Source organism: Hyperoodon ampullatus (assembly GCF_949752795.1).
Source record: "Hyperoodon ampullatus genome assembly, chromosome: 4".
NCBI classification, from domain to species: domain Eukaryota; kingdom Metazoa; phylum Chordata; class Mammalia; order Artiodactyla; family Ziphiidae; genus Hyperoodon; species Hyperoodon ampullatus.
In genome coordinates, this window is record NC_136917.1 from 99,791,974 (window position 1) to 99,809,424 (window position 17,451).

At 35.1% G+C, this 17,451-nt stretch overlaps 1 protein-coding gene across 1 annotated transcript in view; it reads right to left on the minus strand.

Annotated features, from left to right (window-relative positions):
- Window positions 1-15,097, minus strand: part of SLF1 (SMC5-SMC6 complex localization factor 1) — a gene marked incomplete at its 3' end in the record, with an annotated part of 72,123 nt that extends 57,026 nt beyond the window's left edge. The window contains 5 exon segments of the mRNA XM_079703333.1: window positions 118-280; window positions 5,383-5,623; window positions 6,976-7,051; window positions 7,220-7,333; window positions 15,019-15,097. Coding sequence (XP_079559459.1) covers window positions 118-280; window positions 5,383-5,623; window positions 6,976-7,051; window positions 7,220-7,333 — 594 coding nt within the window. The 5' untranslated portion in view covers window positions 15,019-15,097.
- Between the last annotated feature and the right edge of the window lie 2,354 nt (window positions 15,098-17,451).

Genomic DNA, 17,451 nt, shown 5'->3' on the forward strand with positions numbered 1-17,451 from the left:
TAATTCTAATCGCATTTTCCAAACTCAGAACATAATTTGATTTTTATATTTCACTGTATCAATATTTTATAAAATAAACATTTACAAATGTTTACTAGTTTTTTGTTTTTTACTTACCTCTAAAAGAAAATCTCCTAGATATTGAATTGGATAAAATGGAGCCTTAAAGTTATCTTTTTCTTGTTCAGCCTTGATTCTCGCATTACTGGCAATCACATGAGTTATTCCACTTGGTGAATTTTTTGGTAAAATAACATTTGCTTTTCCAGCCTCCAAAACTCTAAATGAAAATGTAAACAGTATAGAAAAGTATATTAAAGAGAAAGTATGTTTAGTCAAATTATCTAAATTAATTACTTCCTAGGAGTAGGAGCAGAACTTTCTGAAAGGAATTAATTCCTTTGGTCTATTTGAGTGCCACGAAGAATAACTATTGCAATGATTTCCTAAATTTTAAGTTGTTCAGAACAGATGTGTTTAAGAAATCATGCTATTCCCTCTACTTATCCATTTCTTGATATGGGAAAAGTTTTTAAGAATCAAGAATACTAAGTTTACAAGGGGGGAAAGCAGTGGGGAGTGGGGGTGGTGGTGTGATGAATAAAAAAAAAATAGAATACTAAGTTTATTTCCTAAGGAAAAGTCACCTCAATAAGCCAAAAAAAAAAAAAAAAAAAAAAACAATGCAAGAATTCTAAGAAAGTATTTACCTCAGAAGACAACATACCTCCAAGGAAATCATTCTGAAGCACAAAAAAATAGAACTAAAGTTGCCAAACTTCTTCTAAAAAATTAGCTTTTGAAAAAGTTTAACTTTGATCTATATTAAGAAATACATTTTACATTTAGGCTCAGGAGACACACAGACACAGACACACAGGCACAAACACACCCAAAAGTTTCATGAAAATTCGTTACTGCATAGGATTTAGAAAGCCACGAGAGAACACTACTACAACCTGACAATAAGAAAAAAGCCAAATAATCCACAAAATCATAACTTTTCACGAACCCATCAGAGAACTGAGATAATAAGCCAACCAAGAAACTGAATTTCCAAGAGTGATAAGCACCTCTGTGAAGAGACTGGATACCCAAACTATTTCACTTTTGCCAGAGCACCAGAGAGAAGTAGCCACCATAAATGCAGGCAAGAATCAGGTAAAATCTTAATAAATTTAAAGGCCAAGTGTAGGAAGCATGACAGTTTAGAATAACTGAGAGTCCCTGATACATGGAAGGGCCCCCCTCAGTTGCAAGCTCTTTGCCACCAGCATCTATTAAGTATTCACGAAAAAGATTAGGGGCAGGTAACAGCAGGAAACCCATTGGTAGTGAAGGTGGGCCAGTGGGGACTGTCTGCCAACAAGAGATAGATGTAAAACCAGGCCCACTTCGCTGGATCCATCTCTCATATGAAGCAAAAGCCTTAAGTCATTTGGGTAAGGTAAGAAAATCTTCTATTTCAGAACCCAGGAAAAGATGCACTGCTTTTGTTGTAAGAGTGGAAGTAAAACTCATCTGCCTTTGGGAAAGGGGTAGGAAAACTTCCTGCTGTGCAGCCCAAAAAAGATGGGATAAAGGATAGACGCAAAAGCCACCTGTCCCTGGAGAAGGGGCAGGAATGCCACTTGGGCCTAGGTTCCTGCACTAATACAAAGCAAAGACTTAATGCTGGGGGAGATGTTAGAAAGTCTCTTACCCAAGACCCTGCCCACAATACAAGGGAGAATTTGGCTCCCATGGGAAACTGAGACAGAAGCAATGGGTATATCCCAACCCCAGAGACCAAGAACATGAAGAATGCTTAAGACTAAAGCCTATCCAACAGAACAAAAAACACCAACCCTTAACTCCCCAACCTAGAAATGAGTAGGAAGCAAGAGGGGAAGAATATGAAGAGCCCTTCTGTGATGAAGTAGTACAGGGACTACCAAAAGCTGAGAATGAATAAAGAACACTGATTAAAAAACCTCCAGCATCACAGGCCCCATGCTAAGCACAAGGGAACTGTAAACCACTGCTGGAATAAAATGAAATGATGCGCTGAAGATGAAAATAGCACTAACAAAACCCAAAGCCAGCTCAACAATTGACAAGATTAACTCAACGACCCCATACTAACTGCCTTACAAGTAGGTCCATTTTTGGATATTAACATTATTCACCTCAGCCTCTACTGTTCTTCTATAGGGAATGTCTATGTATGCAAAAAAAAAAAAAAAAAAAAGACAAAAACACAAGACATACACAAAAATGGAAAAAAAAACCCAACAACCAAACCATTGTCAAGAGATAAAGGAATAAAGAGCACAGAGAGATGATCCGCATGTTGAAAGTTTAAAAAAGTGACTTTAAAATAACTGTGAATGACATGTTAAAAGATATAATAGAAGAGGTGGACAATTTGCATGAACATATGGGAAATTCAGAAGACAGTACAATCAAAAAGGTAGAGTTAAGATACTATATCAAAGAAGAATTTCTTTGATAGGCTTATCAATAGACTGCACAAAACTGAGGAAGAAATCATTGCACCTGATAAGTCAATAGTAAGTATCCAACTGAAACACACACACACACACACACACACACGCGAAGGGGAAAAAAAACAGAGAAAGCAAATACTGTGGAATGGAATCAAATAGTCTAAAATATGGGTAATGGATCTACAGAAGAAGAACACAACAGAACAAATATTGGGCTAGCCAAAAAGTTCATTCAGGTTTTTCCATAAGATCTTATGGAAATAGAATCAGCAAATAGAATCAGCAATTATTAAAAATGGATAATACACTACAATGAAGTAGACTTTCTCTCAGGAATACAAGTTTGGTTTAACATTTAAGAATTGATCAAAATAATCTACCATATTAACAGAATAAAGGAGAAAAGCCAATTATCTCAATAGGTGCAGACAAAAACTTTCAGAGCCAATATATTTATAATAGCATCCTCTTTTTCCATAAGATATTATGGAAAGACCCGAACGAACTTTTTGGCCAACTCAATATTTACAAGATAATGGCCAAGAATTTCCCATAATTAAAAAAAGACAAAAACTTCCATTTCCCTAAAAAGCTAAGAGAACTCCAAGCAAGTAACATAAATAATAATAAACAAAATGCACACACATATATGTGGATACATAATCAAATCACCAAAAACTAAAAGCTGTGTTGCTTTTTCAATTTTAATTCCCAGCTGCATCACTAGCATATAAAAACACAATTTTTATTTAGTCACTTATTATCCTGTGATCTTGATTAAAGTTATTAATAAGTTCTAATAGCTTTTTTTAGTAAATTATTTGGTATATGAACATGTCTTTTGGAACTAAAACCAAGTATTCTTATTTCTTTATTTCCAACTCTATGACTCTTATTTTCTTTGCGTTATTGCACTGGCTAGTACCTCTAGTAAAATCCTGAATATTAATGGTCAGAGTAAGCATTGTTGTCTTGTTCCCAATTATGGAGGAAAAAAAAAATTCATGATATTGTTTAGATTTTTTCATAGATGTCATTTATCAGGTTGAGGATACAAAAATTCTTAACAAAATATTTGTAAATAGAATCAGCAATTATTAAAAATGGATAATACACTACAGTGAAGTGGAATTTCTCTCAGGAATACAAGTTTTGTTTAACATTTAAGAATTGATCAAAATAATTTACCATATTAACAGAATAAAGGAGAAAAGTCAATTAATGGATATAAAAAATTACAGAGCAATTGATTTATAATAGCATCCCGAAATATGAAGTACATAGAATTAAATTTAACAAAATATGTGCAAGGTTTATACAACAAAAACTATATTAATGACAGAAATTAAAGAAGCCCTGGAGAGAAACAGAGTCTACTGATAGGATGACTCAGTATTAAGATCTCAATTCTTCCCAATTTAGTCTACAGATTCAACACAATTTCAATAAAAATCCCAGCTTGTTTTTTTGTAGAAGTTGACAAGCTGATTCTAAAATGCATACGGAAATATAAAGGATCCAGAATCACAAAAACAATTTTGAAAAAGACAAAGTTGGAAGACTCACAAGACCTGATTTCAAGACTCACTATAATACTATAGTAACCAAAACAGTGTGTTCTTGGTGTAAGGTAGATATAGATATCAATGGAACAGTAAGAAGTTCAGAAATAGACCACACAAATATGGTCACCTCATTTTTGGACAATAGTTCCAAAGTAATTACAGAACAATTGGAACTCTCATACATTGTTAGTGGGAATGTAAAATAGTACAACAACTTGGAAAACAGTTTGGCATTTTCTCATAATGTTAAATGTACAACTGCCATCTGAGCAAGCAATTTCACTCCTGGATATTTACCCAAGAGAAATAAAAACTGTCTACATGAAGACTCGTACTCAAATGTTCATAGCCACTTCATTCATATTAGCAAAAACAAATCAAAACCAAAAAAACCCCGTATGTCCATCCATGGGTGAATAAACAGACTGTGATATATACATAGAGTGGAATACTACTCAGTAACAAAAAGAAAGGAACTGCTGATACACACAACAACATGGATGAATCTCAAAAATAACGAGGCAGGCAAATGAAGCTACATCGAAGAAGTATATAAAGTATGATCCCATTTATATGAACCTCTAAAAAAGACAAATCTAATGTACAGTGACAAAAAAGAAATTAGTGGTTGTTTGGTTTGGTGGTGCAGAAGTAAATGTACAAAAACACAAAGGAATATTTTAGGATGATGTAAATATTACAGATCTTGATTGTAGTATGGGTAACATGGGTGCATAAATTTGTCCAAACTCATCAAAACATACACTTAAAATTTGTGCATTTTATGGTCTATAAATTACACTTCAGTAAAGGTAACAAAAAGCCCTTAGACCACGCCCTCCCAGCAAAAAGAGTCACAGCAGTCTAAGAATACTGTTTACGCAATATGAAGTCATCTTAAAATATGGTGTAAAAGATAAAAAGAAATGGAATTATGATGGAAACAGTATGAACCATGAAGACTGCACTACATAAACCTAGAAAAAAGACTTTGTTTAACGTAATACTTCACTTACAAAAAACTGTAAGTGCTTCACAACTGAAAACAAATACCTTCCAATTTAAAATAAAGATTTTACTTGAGTTTGCAAAGAAATAACATGGAAAGTGAAACAGAGACCCTGAGAATAATGCAATACTTATAAAATAGATTTTGTTCCATTAGACACATACGCTTAAAAGTGCAGAATGGCTTAACTAGGAGATCAAAGAGTAAATCATCATGGCTCATTTGGAATAAATGAATAATTGCAAAGAAATACAAAAAGGTATTTAAGCAAACCAAAATTGTTTTCACATTCACTGCTTTAGCTTCTATGAAATCTCACCTTACAAGAGAATCACTTCGTTTATCAGCTCTAACAAGGAGGACAACTTTCCACCTATGGAAGGCTCCTGGAGCACCAGTGCGTTTCAGTTCTTCACGCCATCTTTTAGGTGCAGACTGCATTTGAGGTGAATAATGGGAGTCTTTTTCAATATTATATCCCCATTCGTAAGTTGTTTCATCAAGCCATTTGCCACTTTTGGCACTATGAATTATGTAGTCCTTAGTTAGTACCCACTTTCCTAGAAAGCAAATGAACTGTCAGTCACAAAAGAATTTTGGTTCTGATAAATGGTAAACAATAAAGACCAAATATCAAATAAAATTTTGCCTTTTTCAACACCTTTTTCTACATTGCTAATGTTATCTTTGAACTATGTTTTCCTAAATTTTTTGATAGTGAAAGGCCTACGACATCACTGAAGATTGTATGTAATCTTTCCCATAATAAATAATTTTAATTCTAACTGTTACTAAGTAAAATATAAACCAAAGGATTAATAAAACGTGGTATTACTTAAATTATGACTACTATTATTATTCACCATTTTGAGTGAGGTTTATATTCTTCCTTCTATACCAAAAACTTTTCCAATAATGTTTACAGCATTGTTACACTATATAAAACAAATTAACTGAGTTAGAGAATTTTCTAGGATATGTAATAACATTCTGATCTGGGCATCAATGATCTTTTTAAACAGCAGGGAAAATGTATGTTTTCATTTGTGGAGGTAATAATGAATCCAAATGTTTTTCTGGTAAGTTATTCTAAAAAATGGTAAATTCACCTGAGTTAAATACTGCAAAAAAAAAAAAAGAAAAAAAAGTGGACTAATGATATGCCAAATAATCACAGGAGAGAAAACTATAAGAAAAACATCAATAGTGACAAAGGGAGAAGACACTAAGCCCTAATTTAGGTTTATGGAATTTAAAATCTTAGAAAAATAAAATAGAGTGATTGCTTCATGGCATGGATGGCAGGGGAAACAGGAGCAAGATAACAAAAACAGTAACTCTTCCAATGATAGATCAAAGAAAAGAAACTTGACTGCAAATTGCTGAGGCTTCAACGAAAGCTTTTTTTGGGGGGGAGGCGGCATTTTGTGCCAAACCTTTTTATTAAAATATTTTTTCTTACATGAAGCACTTACTAGGCGAAGTAAATATTTCTGCCTCTTTAATACATTTTTCAAGTGTTACGAAGTTCTATTCAGAAAATCAAAGCAAAAATATTAAATCAAACAAATATTTTCAGGGACTTCCCTGGGGGCGCAGTGGATAAGACTCCACACTCCCAATGCAGGAGGCCCAGGTTCGATCCCTGGTCAGGGAACTAGATCCCACAGGCGTGCTGCAACTAAGAGTTCGCATGCCACAACTAAGGAGCCCTGGAGCTGCAACTAAAGGAGCCTTGGAGCCGCAACTAAGACTGGGTGCAACCAAATAAATAAACAAGTATTTTCAGAAAAATGTAAGAACCACATTTATGTTTGATATAATAAACACACTATCTTCCCAGAGATTAAGGTGCTTTTTCTTCATCATGAAGATTTTTTTTTCAAAGGTGAGAGGAAGGTAGTTAACTTACCTGCTGCACAAGCTGCTAAAAACTTCTCACTCTTACACAGGCGTTCAGCTATTAGATGTGTACAATTTTTGTATTTCTGGAAGAAAAAATCCACATGAAAAAATGTTACTACAGAAGATTTCCTTTTTAAGATATTTTTTCTATTCTTACAATATCAAGGGTGCATTTTATCATTCTTAGGCCAACATTTTAATTGTAGTTATTCTTCAATTATATCTTGAACTTTTTAAGTTACTGTACTCACCTCACTCTTGATAAAGGTGCAATCTAGTTTTAAAAGCAATTTGCCTAGAGCTTCTTTTTCTTCCATCTTAAATCCTGTCATCTGGATAATATGCTTTGGGGCACCATCTTCCATCTAACATATACACATAAAGAAGACAACGTATGTTAAAGATAGTATTCACAGGGTTGACATTATTTTTTCTTAACTATGAATACTAAAAATAAAAACGAAAACTAGTTAACATATAAGGCTTAATTGTAAATACCAATGTTCAAACTGCCTATGTGCAATAGAAATTAGTTTTAAAAGCAATCTTCTCAAAATGTGGCTGTATATAAAGTGAGATTTGTTTTCTGGTCTGAACGCTGAAAGCTTGCATTACTACATTACTTGCCACTAAAACACAATGATGAATGTTACTCTTCAAAAAAAGACAGATACTTATAAAATTTTAGCATAATATTAGCTTCATTTTAAAAGTACTGTGTTTGCTAAGAGCTTTAGAAACAAGGACACTTGTGGACAATGACACCCTCAGATCTCACACTAACTTTTAAAGTGTCTGTGGACAGATATTGAAGAATATTTATAAATCAATGGAGAACTTGATAAACTTATGGTACCACAGCACTTACAACAAATAATTTAGTATAGTAGGTATATACTAAATTAGTCCCAATCTACATTTCTTAACTGTGCTATATATATATATATTAATTTCATCACCTACAAAGTAGACTGAAAAAATCACGTGGGTTTCAAATATATTTTGATAGGGACATTAATCTATATTTCAATGGAGTTCACAAAGCACTTTGTATTTGAGGTGGTACATTTATTGGCCAACAAAAGGAAAATTCACAGCATTTCTAATTAGAATACAGCTTTTTTTGTTTTTGTTTACATGGGGTTAGAAAGTTAGACCTAGATCATCTTGGAGAAAATCTAGTTTCTCATTAAAGATGAGGAAAGCAGTGAGGAGAGAAATCAGGGTAATTTTTTCATTTCTCTAACAACTGTCACCATTAGCTCTGGATTAGTATTCACTTAATGCCACAGGCTGAGCAACAGCAGTTGGCTTCTTTCAAAACAATTAAAAGTAAACTTCAAAAATTATAACAAAAACTATTACCAGGACTTGTAATAGACAACTGGTGAAATTAAAAATGTTCTTTATAAGAACTCTATTTTCAAAGACTGCATATATATGTTATATATATATTTATATTATCTATAAACTATATACATATATGTAGTTATTTAAAGGTTGAGATTCATTTTAGAGTAGAAGTTGAAAGAAAGTCTCACTATAAACAATTTAAAGCATTACTCAGGGTTAAGAGTGAAACTTCTGCTAGGGTAATAGCACTCCTGGTTTCTCTCTCTACCCTGCATCACTCCTTGCTTTAGGAGGAGAAGCTACTTGAGAGAACTAACTGAATATGCTTTGCCAGACACATCTGCATATTTGCAAAGATGGTTCATATTAATGCACGTGGACATGGCATAAGGAGCTAACAGTAATAGTACTGCACTGCCTGGGTGGGTAAATCAATTCAGAAGTTATGTAATAAGAAACACTGGAGTTGCACATCAAATCCACCTCCTCTAAACCAATTTTTATTCAGTAAAAAGGGTGATCTTTTGACCTCAACCTATCTGACTTTTATATTTCTCTGTTGGCTCCAAAGGAGGGAAAGGGATATTATGTATTAACCCCTGAAAAACCCAAAATTCAAGATACAGAACATAAAGAAAGTGTCTTTAGGGATAGGGCTCTAGAAATAATAATGATTTAGTCTGATGCAGAACACATATTAACACACATACAATAAAGCCACATGGGAATTATAAGGCATATAACCAAAACTAGGGAGAAACACTGCTATCACTAATTCTAGGGAATGACAAAGACTTTAAGCAAATTTCCTTTAGAAAGTAACAGGTCCTTTCAGAAACACTAGACTAGTGAAATTCAACATATCTGTGAATACCACCTTGATATTCTAATGGAAAAGGCAATCTAATTGTTTTTATAGTTCTTGAAAGCCATTTTTAGCAGAGGAATACAAGTGTTTTAACTGTATATATTTTGCCTACTATTATACTTGTATTTTATTTATGTATTTAAGAGTCTGAAAAACAATTTAGTAGGTATTTCAAGAAATGCTGCCAAAGAAGGGAAGTTTGAGTAGCCTTAAAAACCTAAAATCTTGCCCATCTGGCTATTTTAAAATGCCGACATACAGAAACTACTGTTAAGTAATAGGAATATACAGAAAGCAATGGAAAAACCACTGTAATGCTACCACCCAAAAAGTCTTATTTAAAAATTGTCTTAAAGTTTATTTTTCTGCTTCCTGAGAACTAAATATGTTATACAGAACTATAAGGAAAAAAAATGTATCATACTATGTTCCTCATTTAGATCAAGTTAGTAACAGCTATTTCACAATCTGAATGTTTATTATTAACAAGGTGCCATTTTAACATATTTTGGTTTGATGTATAAATTACTAAATGACTTGGACTTATTTGAGTCGTGTATAATGCAAAGTTTTCATCTTAAATCTTACTGTCTTTATGATGAAGTAATTATAGCCACTTTACATATTTAACAGCATTTTTTTGTCAAAGCAAGAGTCCTCAGTAAAATGTAAACAGGACCAATGGTGCTTAATGGTAGAAATCAGGAAAGCCTTTTTAAAAGCAACTTCTTTCCTTTGAAAAACAAGTAAAATGAAACTGATATTAAACAAGCAAAGAGGAAAGTCCAGTAAGAAACACAGGTGAAAAAGCTGGTCTTCCTGATTCAAACAGCGTGAGAGTATGAGTGTTAAAAAACAAATTAGAATACAGAACATTAACAAGTTTATCAGAAAAACTGGGCTATTAGCTAAACTTCCACAGAATCGTGAATCCCAGTGATAGCACACAATAACTAGCACAGTTTTTTTAAAGAACAAATTCCATTAACCTAATCTAATACAGTCCTATAATAAAATGATCTACTTGAAATAACAGAATTTACAATACATTTATCAATGCTTTTTAATACCACATCATATGACAAACTAATAACCACAGATCTAATTCATAGTTACATGGGAAAACAGTTCTATGTCTATATACCAGAATAGACATAGACATATATAGATAAGGATAGATTTATTTATACTTATAAAATTAGTGGTTTAATGGCTCTTCCTATGACCCTGCAGGAGTAAGACAACAATAAACAATAGTCTGATATGCCAGTGAACCCAAAGAAAGTACTATACAAAATTGGTGCAATACCTACAATGACTCAGACAACTCAAAGTCAAGTTTTGTGCTGGTAAAAGGTTCTGGGATACGGAAGATGAAAAGCTAACTGCTAGAAGTCTTGCAGCTGAAGAAATAAAGTAAATAAATTGCAATATAATTGTATGAGCAGTATTTCTAGAAATTAGATATTTTTCTAGAAAATATAGGGGGTGATCCTTGAAGTATTCACACAGAAGATACTATCCTAACACAATTGGAAAAGAAAACAAACAAACAAAAAGCATTTACTTTTAACAGATATTTTATCTTTACTGTCAAAAAGTTAAAATATACACGAGATTCTTAGTTACAAGGAAATGCTCTCATAGTAATTTTTAAAAATTTTGTAGTAAATTAAAAAACAATCTACTTACCTTGAATCATATAATACACACAACTAAGGAGATAATGATTGTGAACAGAGCTGGCATTTATGTAGAACAAGCAACTGTCTCTGTGGTGTGGACTTTCCCAAAATATCTCCCACATGGGCCTATCCCTGATGCCTGAGATTCCTCTGCAGTTGGTGCCAGTTAGAAATGCAAATAAACCTATAGCAGTCATCATCATAATTAAGAACATTTTATTAAGTACTAGCTTTTAGGTCTATGAATTCTTTACAATATGGTACGTAGCTAGAACACCTTTCAGGAATACAACACATAGCTAAAATATGTTAAGAGAACTCAGAGACATAGAGGCAGTAATAGAGATATGAATAGAAAGGTCTGGTATAGAAAAGAAGATGAAAGAGCAGGGTGTAACAGTTGGGTGAAAGGGAAAAGTGCTGCAAAAAAGAGGTGCGAGATGCTTATAGAGGTCTGGGACAGAAAACTAAGGATAAGCCTTTCCTACTTTGCATTATAATTTCTTTTATGACCAGACACAGGTTATTATAGAACTTTGAGAATATAATGCATCTTATAAATTGTATGCTGCTAACTAAGATAAATAAGGGATTTTTTAAAAGTTTTATTTATATATTTGCATTTAAGAACTAAAAAACTTCCCCCAAAATAACTTTTACCAATTTGTGCTTTAATTTTAATTAACACAGGATAGAAAATTTGAAAAATACTACAAAGTATATAGAAAGATTAAAATCGCTAATTCCTTTACTCTGTAATACCATCGTTAACATTTGGGAATGGGGGAGGGGTTTGTCTTGAAGGTTTTATGTTTGTGTGTGAAAAAATATTAAAAAACTAAATTTAGATTATATAATTCTGTATCTTAATTTTTATGTAAAATCACATCATGGTCTTTTCCCACACTACTGAGTATCTCATGGTTTTAAGGCAACAGGTTGAAAACTAGTGGTTTCTTAATGTTTGTTATTCTAGTGAACTATTCTGATTTTAAACCTACTTCTACTTTGATTTTAAACCTAAGGAAAATCATTAAAACTTCCCGCTTCTGGAAAGGACATACCAATCCTTAAATTCAATCAATATTGCTACTTTGAATTTAAGAGTTTAAGAGATTTTTTATGATTTCTCTTATCTAAAGCATTTAACTGGAAAGTAAGTAATGCTAAATGTGTTGGCTCTCTGTTTAACCAATACTACAAAAGGAACACACAAATCACACTACTCATACCATGTGAGTAAAATCATGTTTGGCTCTGAATGCTATAACATCAAGTGGAATTTAGGAATTCTGCATCCTCTTGGCCTAGGAGCCAAATTAGGCCTTTGGCTTAATATAATTCAGCTGGGCTTGGGAAATTTTTTTTTTTTTTAAAGACATAGTATCTGTTTCCTGTCCCATCCTTCAAAGATCAGAGATGTGTATGCATGCGTTTTTGTGCGTATATATATATGTAAATTATATGACTAAGGTCACCAGTGGTGAGACTTCAGGGATTTCTTACTTCGATGGCATTATTTGGGAAGGCAGCAGTCATAATTAGTCTCTTTGATGACTGATTTAGCAGTAGAGGGAGGAAGTGGAGAAGTAGCACCAAAATGAGTGTGGTGGGGAAGAAATGAAAGGCTAAGAGGACTTAGGAGAGGTCCAATCTATCTGGTACTGTACAAGGCACAGGCTGCACTGGAGATGCTAGTTTTAGGGATAAAGGGGCCTTAAGGGAAGCAAGATGAATGAGACAGATGTTCAGGGCTAAAAAAAAAAAAAGGAGGGACAGAACTTGTTGGTTAGCCACGGGGGATGAAAGTCAAACCTGCTTTAGTATCCTAGGAACTTTGTACTACTTAGTAGCAGCATTAAGGTCTAAGATTGACCAAGCAGGATTTTGTGGCCTATATACTTCGTATATGCTCATTTCCTTCTTGAAAATGTAAGTGTTATTTGCCATTCTTATACAGATGAGAACAATGGGGAATCTGAGAGATTAAGAAATTAGCTCAAGGGTACAAAGTTAGTAAATGGTGAAACCAAGATTCAAAATCTAAGTCTGTTTCTGCAAAAACTGTATGTCCTTTCTACAATACACTTTGACTTTAATTTCAGAATTTAGTTGAATACTTTTAACCAAATTTTAATTTTACAAAACAATCTACTTTCAAATAATAAAAGAGAAACATACATCATATGAAAAGGAATCTACTGTGAGGGTGACATTTAGATAGCAATATTACTGAAGATATTTAAGCATAATTACAAATTAATTTGAGAAAAATAACAATGTCTAAAATTTCAAAGCATTTCTAGGAACAATTTAAAGAGGGCCGTTTTTTCTTATGAAAAAGTTTATTATTTTCCTCTCAAAGTGGATTTGGTATTAATGACTTAGACTAATTCATATGGGCTTTTCTTCTTCTCCATCAATAATAACAAAACAGTTTTTTATTTCAAAGTAATTCTGATATCAAGAAAGAACTATGTGAATTTAAAAGTTTCAGGGATATTTTACTTTTAAGCAGTAAGATGTCTTTAGAAAGTAAGAAATAGAATATTACTTTTAATTGACTCTCCTTAAATATGCTAACAGGAGATAGGTGAAATAAAATGTACTATGTACTATTTTAGTTATTATTTTTGAAAAAGAGGGTGCTTCACTTTGTTTTTTCAGAGCCTATATGGAATTACTGATTTTATTTTTTAAATGTTTTGCTTAAACAGTGAAAAGATTATCTTAGAGGGAAATACTGCCTAGATAATAAAGTTATACTATTGGTTTTCTTAAAAACAATGTTCTTGGACATTAGTGTAAATTGTGGATACCTATTATGAAACCTTAAGCATTTTGAATTTTATGAAAAACCCACCTTTGACCACTTTTTCAAAGCCTGTTTATGCTTTCTGCTTTAGGGAAGAAAATATTAAATCATAATTGAACGTAAGTCAATAAGGCAAAAGAAAATCTGTATTTAGAAAACAGATCTAATAGGAGCACATTTGCATTACTGAAGGCTAATTCCTAATTGTCCTCACAATAAAAATTTATACATTCAAGTATTTAAACATCCTAGTACATTTAACTTAACACTGGGTTAACTTAGACATAATCAAATTAACTCCCTTATAAAAATCCACCTAAACACCAATACTGGTTAGTCAAACCTGCCTAAAATGGGAACATCTTACACATCAATAGGTACTTCTAGGAAATGAGGCATAAGGTAATAAGACAAACCCAAAAGTTTACAAGGCGCAGAGTCTGTCACACGTACACTGGAAATTCGGTTTAAATGTTCATTCCTAATGCCTCAACGGAAATTTTTTTTTGGTATAGGATATTCATCAGTCAAAAATAGCTTGACGCTTCCAAAATCAAGCTCCGTCCAACTTCTGGTTCAAATACTGATATGGAGTACTCAAAGCAGATGACGTTTTTGTCAATATTTAATCAGAGGTTTTGGGAGTGGAAGAAATCTCAGGATAACCACTTTGTCTTGTTCCCTGCCTTCCAACAGCTGGTATCATAATCCCCAGGAACACAGCACCCCTCCCCACTCCCGCTCCCTTTAGGGAAACGTGTGTGTGTGTGCGCGCGTGTTTCAAGGCCTACAGTAGCTGCAGAGATGTTCATTACCATTTGGATATGTTTAGAATTCTACTAGGGAGAAAAGTATGATAGCATTTTCCTCTTCACAGGAAGGTGGGCCTGGGGGATCCCCACCACCTGCACTGACGCTAAATTATGGAAAGCAGCCAAGAATCTGGGACTCAGGGAGAGGCGTCCCAGTCGGTTCTATGGAAACGAGAGACGCGAGTGGCCTAGCGCCTTCCTGGCAGGAGACCGAGCTGCGCAAACAGGAGGCGAGGGAAGCGGCTCAGCCCTGCACTGCAGAGGCGCTCGGGGCCGTCCCCGCCGCGGCACGGGCGGAGCGCGGCGGGGTCTGCGGCTGCAGCCCATCGACGCGGACGCCCAGCGCGGCGGGTCGGGCGAGTGCGAACCAACTGCGGCTGCGGAAAGCGTCAGAGGTAAGCACCGCCACCGCTCAACCCGGCCCCTTCCCAGCCTCATAGCCGGGAGCTGCAGAAACTTCGGGGGCACGGAGGACACAGTTAGGGTACACTGTGTCTTCCTAGCTGAGGCCCTTTACCTTCCTGGTCGGAGTTTCTGGGCTGCTTCCTTCGCGCGGCGCCGGTAACACGCGGGAAAATTGCTGCAGCACTTGCTGCTCCACTAATCCGGGCTCTGGGAAATAATTTCCCGCCGCGCGCTCCGCGGCCCCGGAAGCTATTGGGCCATTTCCGGGTGGTTGTCAGTGACGCTCTCGAGCCGTCGTCAGGGTCGTCTGAGCGGGTTCAGGGCTTCCTTATGGTTGGCGTGCTAGGCTCCTGCTAGTTCTGCGCCGAAGGTGGGAGACTGGTGAGTGATTTTTCTGGGTTGCCTCCTGGGCCTGGTATTTCCGTCCGTCCGAGGCTCCGTGCAGCATCTTATCCGGACCGAGAAATTAGCGGGAAAGGGTTGAACCAAGAGCCCCATCCAGCCCCGTGGCGCTTGACCCTGTGTGCTGCTGGACAAGGCCTTGAGATTCCGACTTACGGTCTTCTCCACTCGCAGTATCTATCTCCAACTTGGAGTTCTACCTCGGGTCCCCAAGTGCCCCTGCGCGAGGCCGAAGACACCTCTACTGCGACTCGGTTTAGTACAGTCTCTCTACCAATGATCAAGGAGTGTCCACACTCTCCCATTGGCAGGGTTTAGTCACCCTCGATTTTCGAGAGCTGCTTTACCATCCTTTTCCTGAGCACTGTTTCCATTATCCTGGGGTGCAATGCCTGGGAGACAGGCAGTCGGCTGAAGTGCACACCTTTTATATTTTGGAAGTGGGATGAGGGGGTCGTTCCTGATTTAGAACTCAACGATACCGCCGCCGTTTGAATTGGGTGAGAATGGTCTTTGTTTTCCTGGCTGCTATGAGCTAATGAGATAGGAGAGCAAGCATAAAATTTCACGCATGGGTTTTAGATACACATTTTACCTTTTGGAAAGGAGTGGTCAGGAATAGATGTGCTTTCAGAAAGGAGTGCCTCTGCACTGTTCCAGGCTTCCTCGATAATGAAAGATTCAGGAGAATTTTAGATGGAGGTCTGAGTTAGAAATAGCTTTAAAGAGTAATTGCTTACGATGAAGAGGTAATGTGAGGGAAGGTGCTCATTCCGTTGAAGATTTTAAAAATGTGATGTAGAGAACCTCTTTTTGGTGAATTCTCTTTCTTGAGTAATGCAGTTTTTCAGGTAAGTTTTCACTCACCACCTTATATTTAAATAATCACCTGTTCCATAAGAGGCAGCTGCTTGATTTTTTTTTTTTTTCCTTCAAAACAGCCAGTTCCACAAAGAGTTCTAGGGATAACTCTACCATAAAGAAAAATGCAGTACTCAATTCAAGGACCTTAATGCATCAAGCAAATGCCTTGTTACCTTTTGAGAGTAACAAACACACGAATCTCCTTGTTGATTAACAATTCAAGCTTTTATAATCTCATTTGGTCCCAATTTTGCCATTCTTATTAAATCTTGTAGTTTTTCCTTATTTCCCCAGTTGCAAGGATTATAAATATTGATAATTTAAGGGAGTTTATATGTTTCTATATAGCAACTAATTTTTTAGATAAGCAGTGTTGTTTTGTTTTGTTTTTAAATCAATGCTCTTGACTTGTGATCTCTTTTTAAATTAATATAGCCAACCACTAATACTAACCACAAATAGCTACTGTCTGCCAGCTATTATCTTATTTAAACTTACTATAGTTCTACAAGAAAAATCGTATTATCCCTATTTTGCAAACATTTTATACCGAGACTCAGATGTTCTTACAAATTACACAATTAAATGGTAATTGAGATTTGAACCCAGTCTACCTGACTCCAAACTTGGGCTCTTTTTACTGTGCTCTATACTTGCTTTCATAAATAACAAAATCATTCTTTTCACTCTCAGGTAAAATTGGATAGTATATCACATTCCAAAGTCAAATGGATAGCAAAACTTGAGTATAAAGAGATTTAAGGAATTTGTTAAGGAATTAATTCCTTAATGTGTTAAGGATTAAGGAATGTGTTAGGGATTTAAGGAATCACCATAAGGTAATTTTGACATGAATAATCCAAATTCTTTTCTGTATTGATCCTTAGCCAGTTTTATCATCCTAACTCAAACAAATACAAGCAATCTAGAGACCATCAGTATATTAGTGACTCCAAAACCAGAGTATCAGCTATCTCTTTAGGCAGCTTCTATTTGTGTGTACGTAGAAAGAGAGAAAATGAGTGAATGAGCACAGATTCATAAAATTGAACTTTGTGATGCCCTGTAAGGAATTACTATATACTGGCTGTTAGCAAAACTGTTCTATTCCACTCTTGTAACCCTCAGACAGATGGTGATTAACATATTTCAGGAGAGTATGCTTAACTAAACCTACCCCTTGCAATATTCTATTTTATGTAAAGAAATAGAAATAGCTTAATTATCAAGGAATTTACTAAAATCTAGTTGAAATGACCAGTACTAGAAATGACATAGA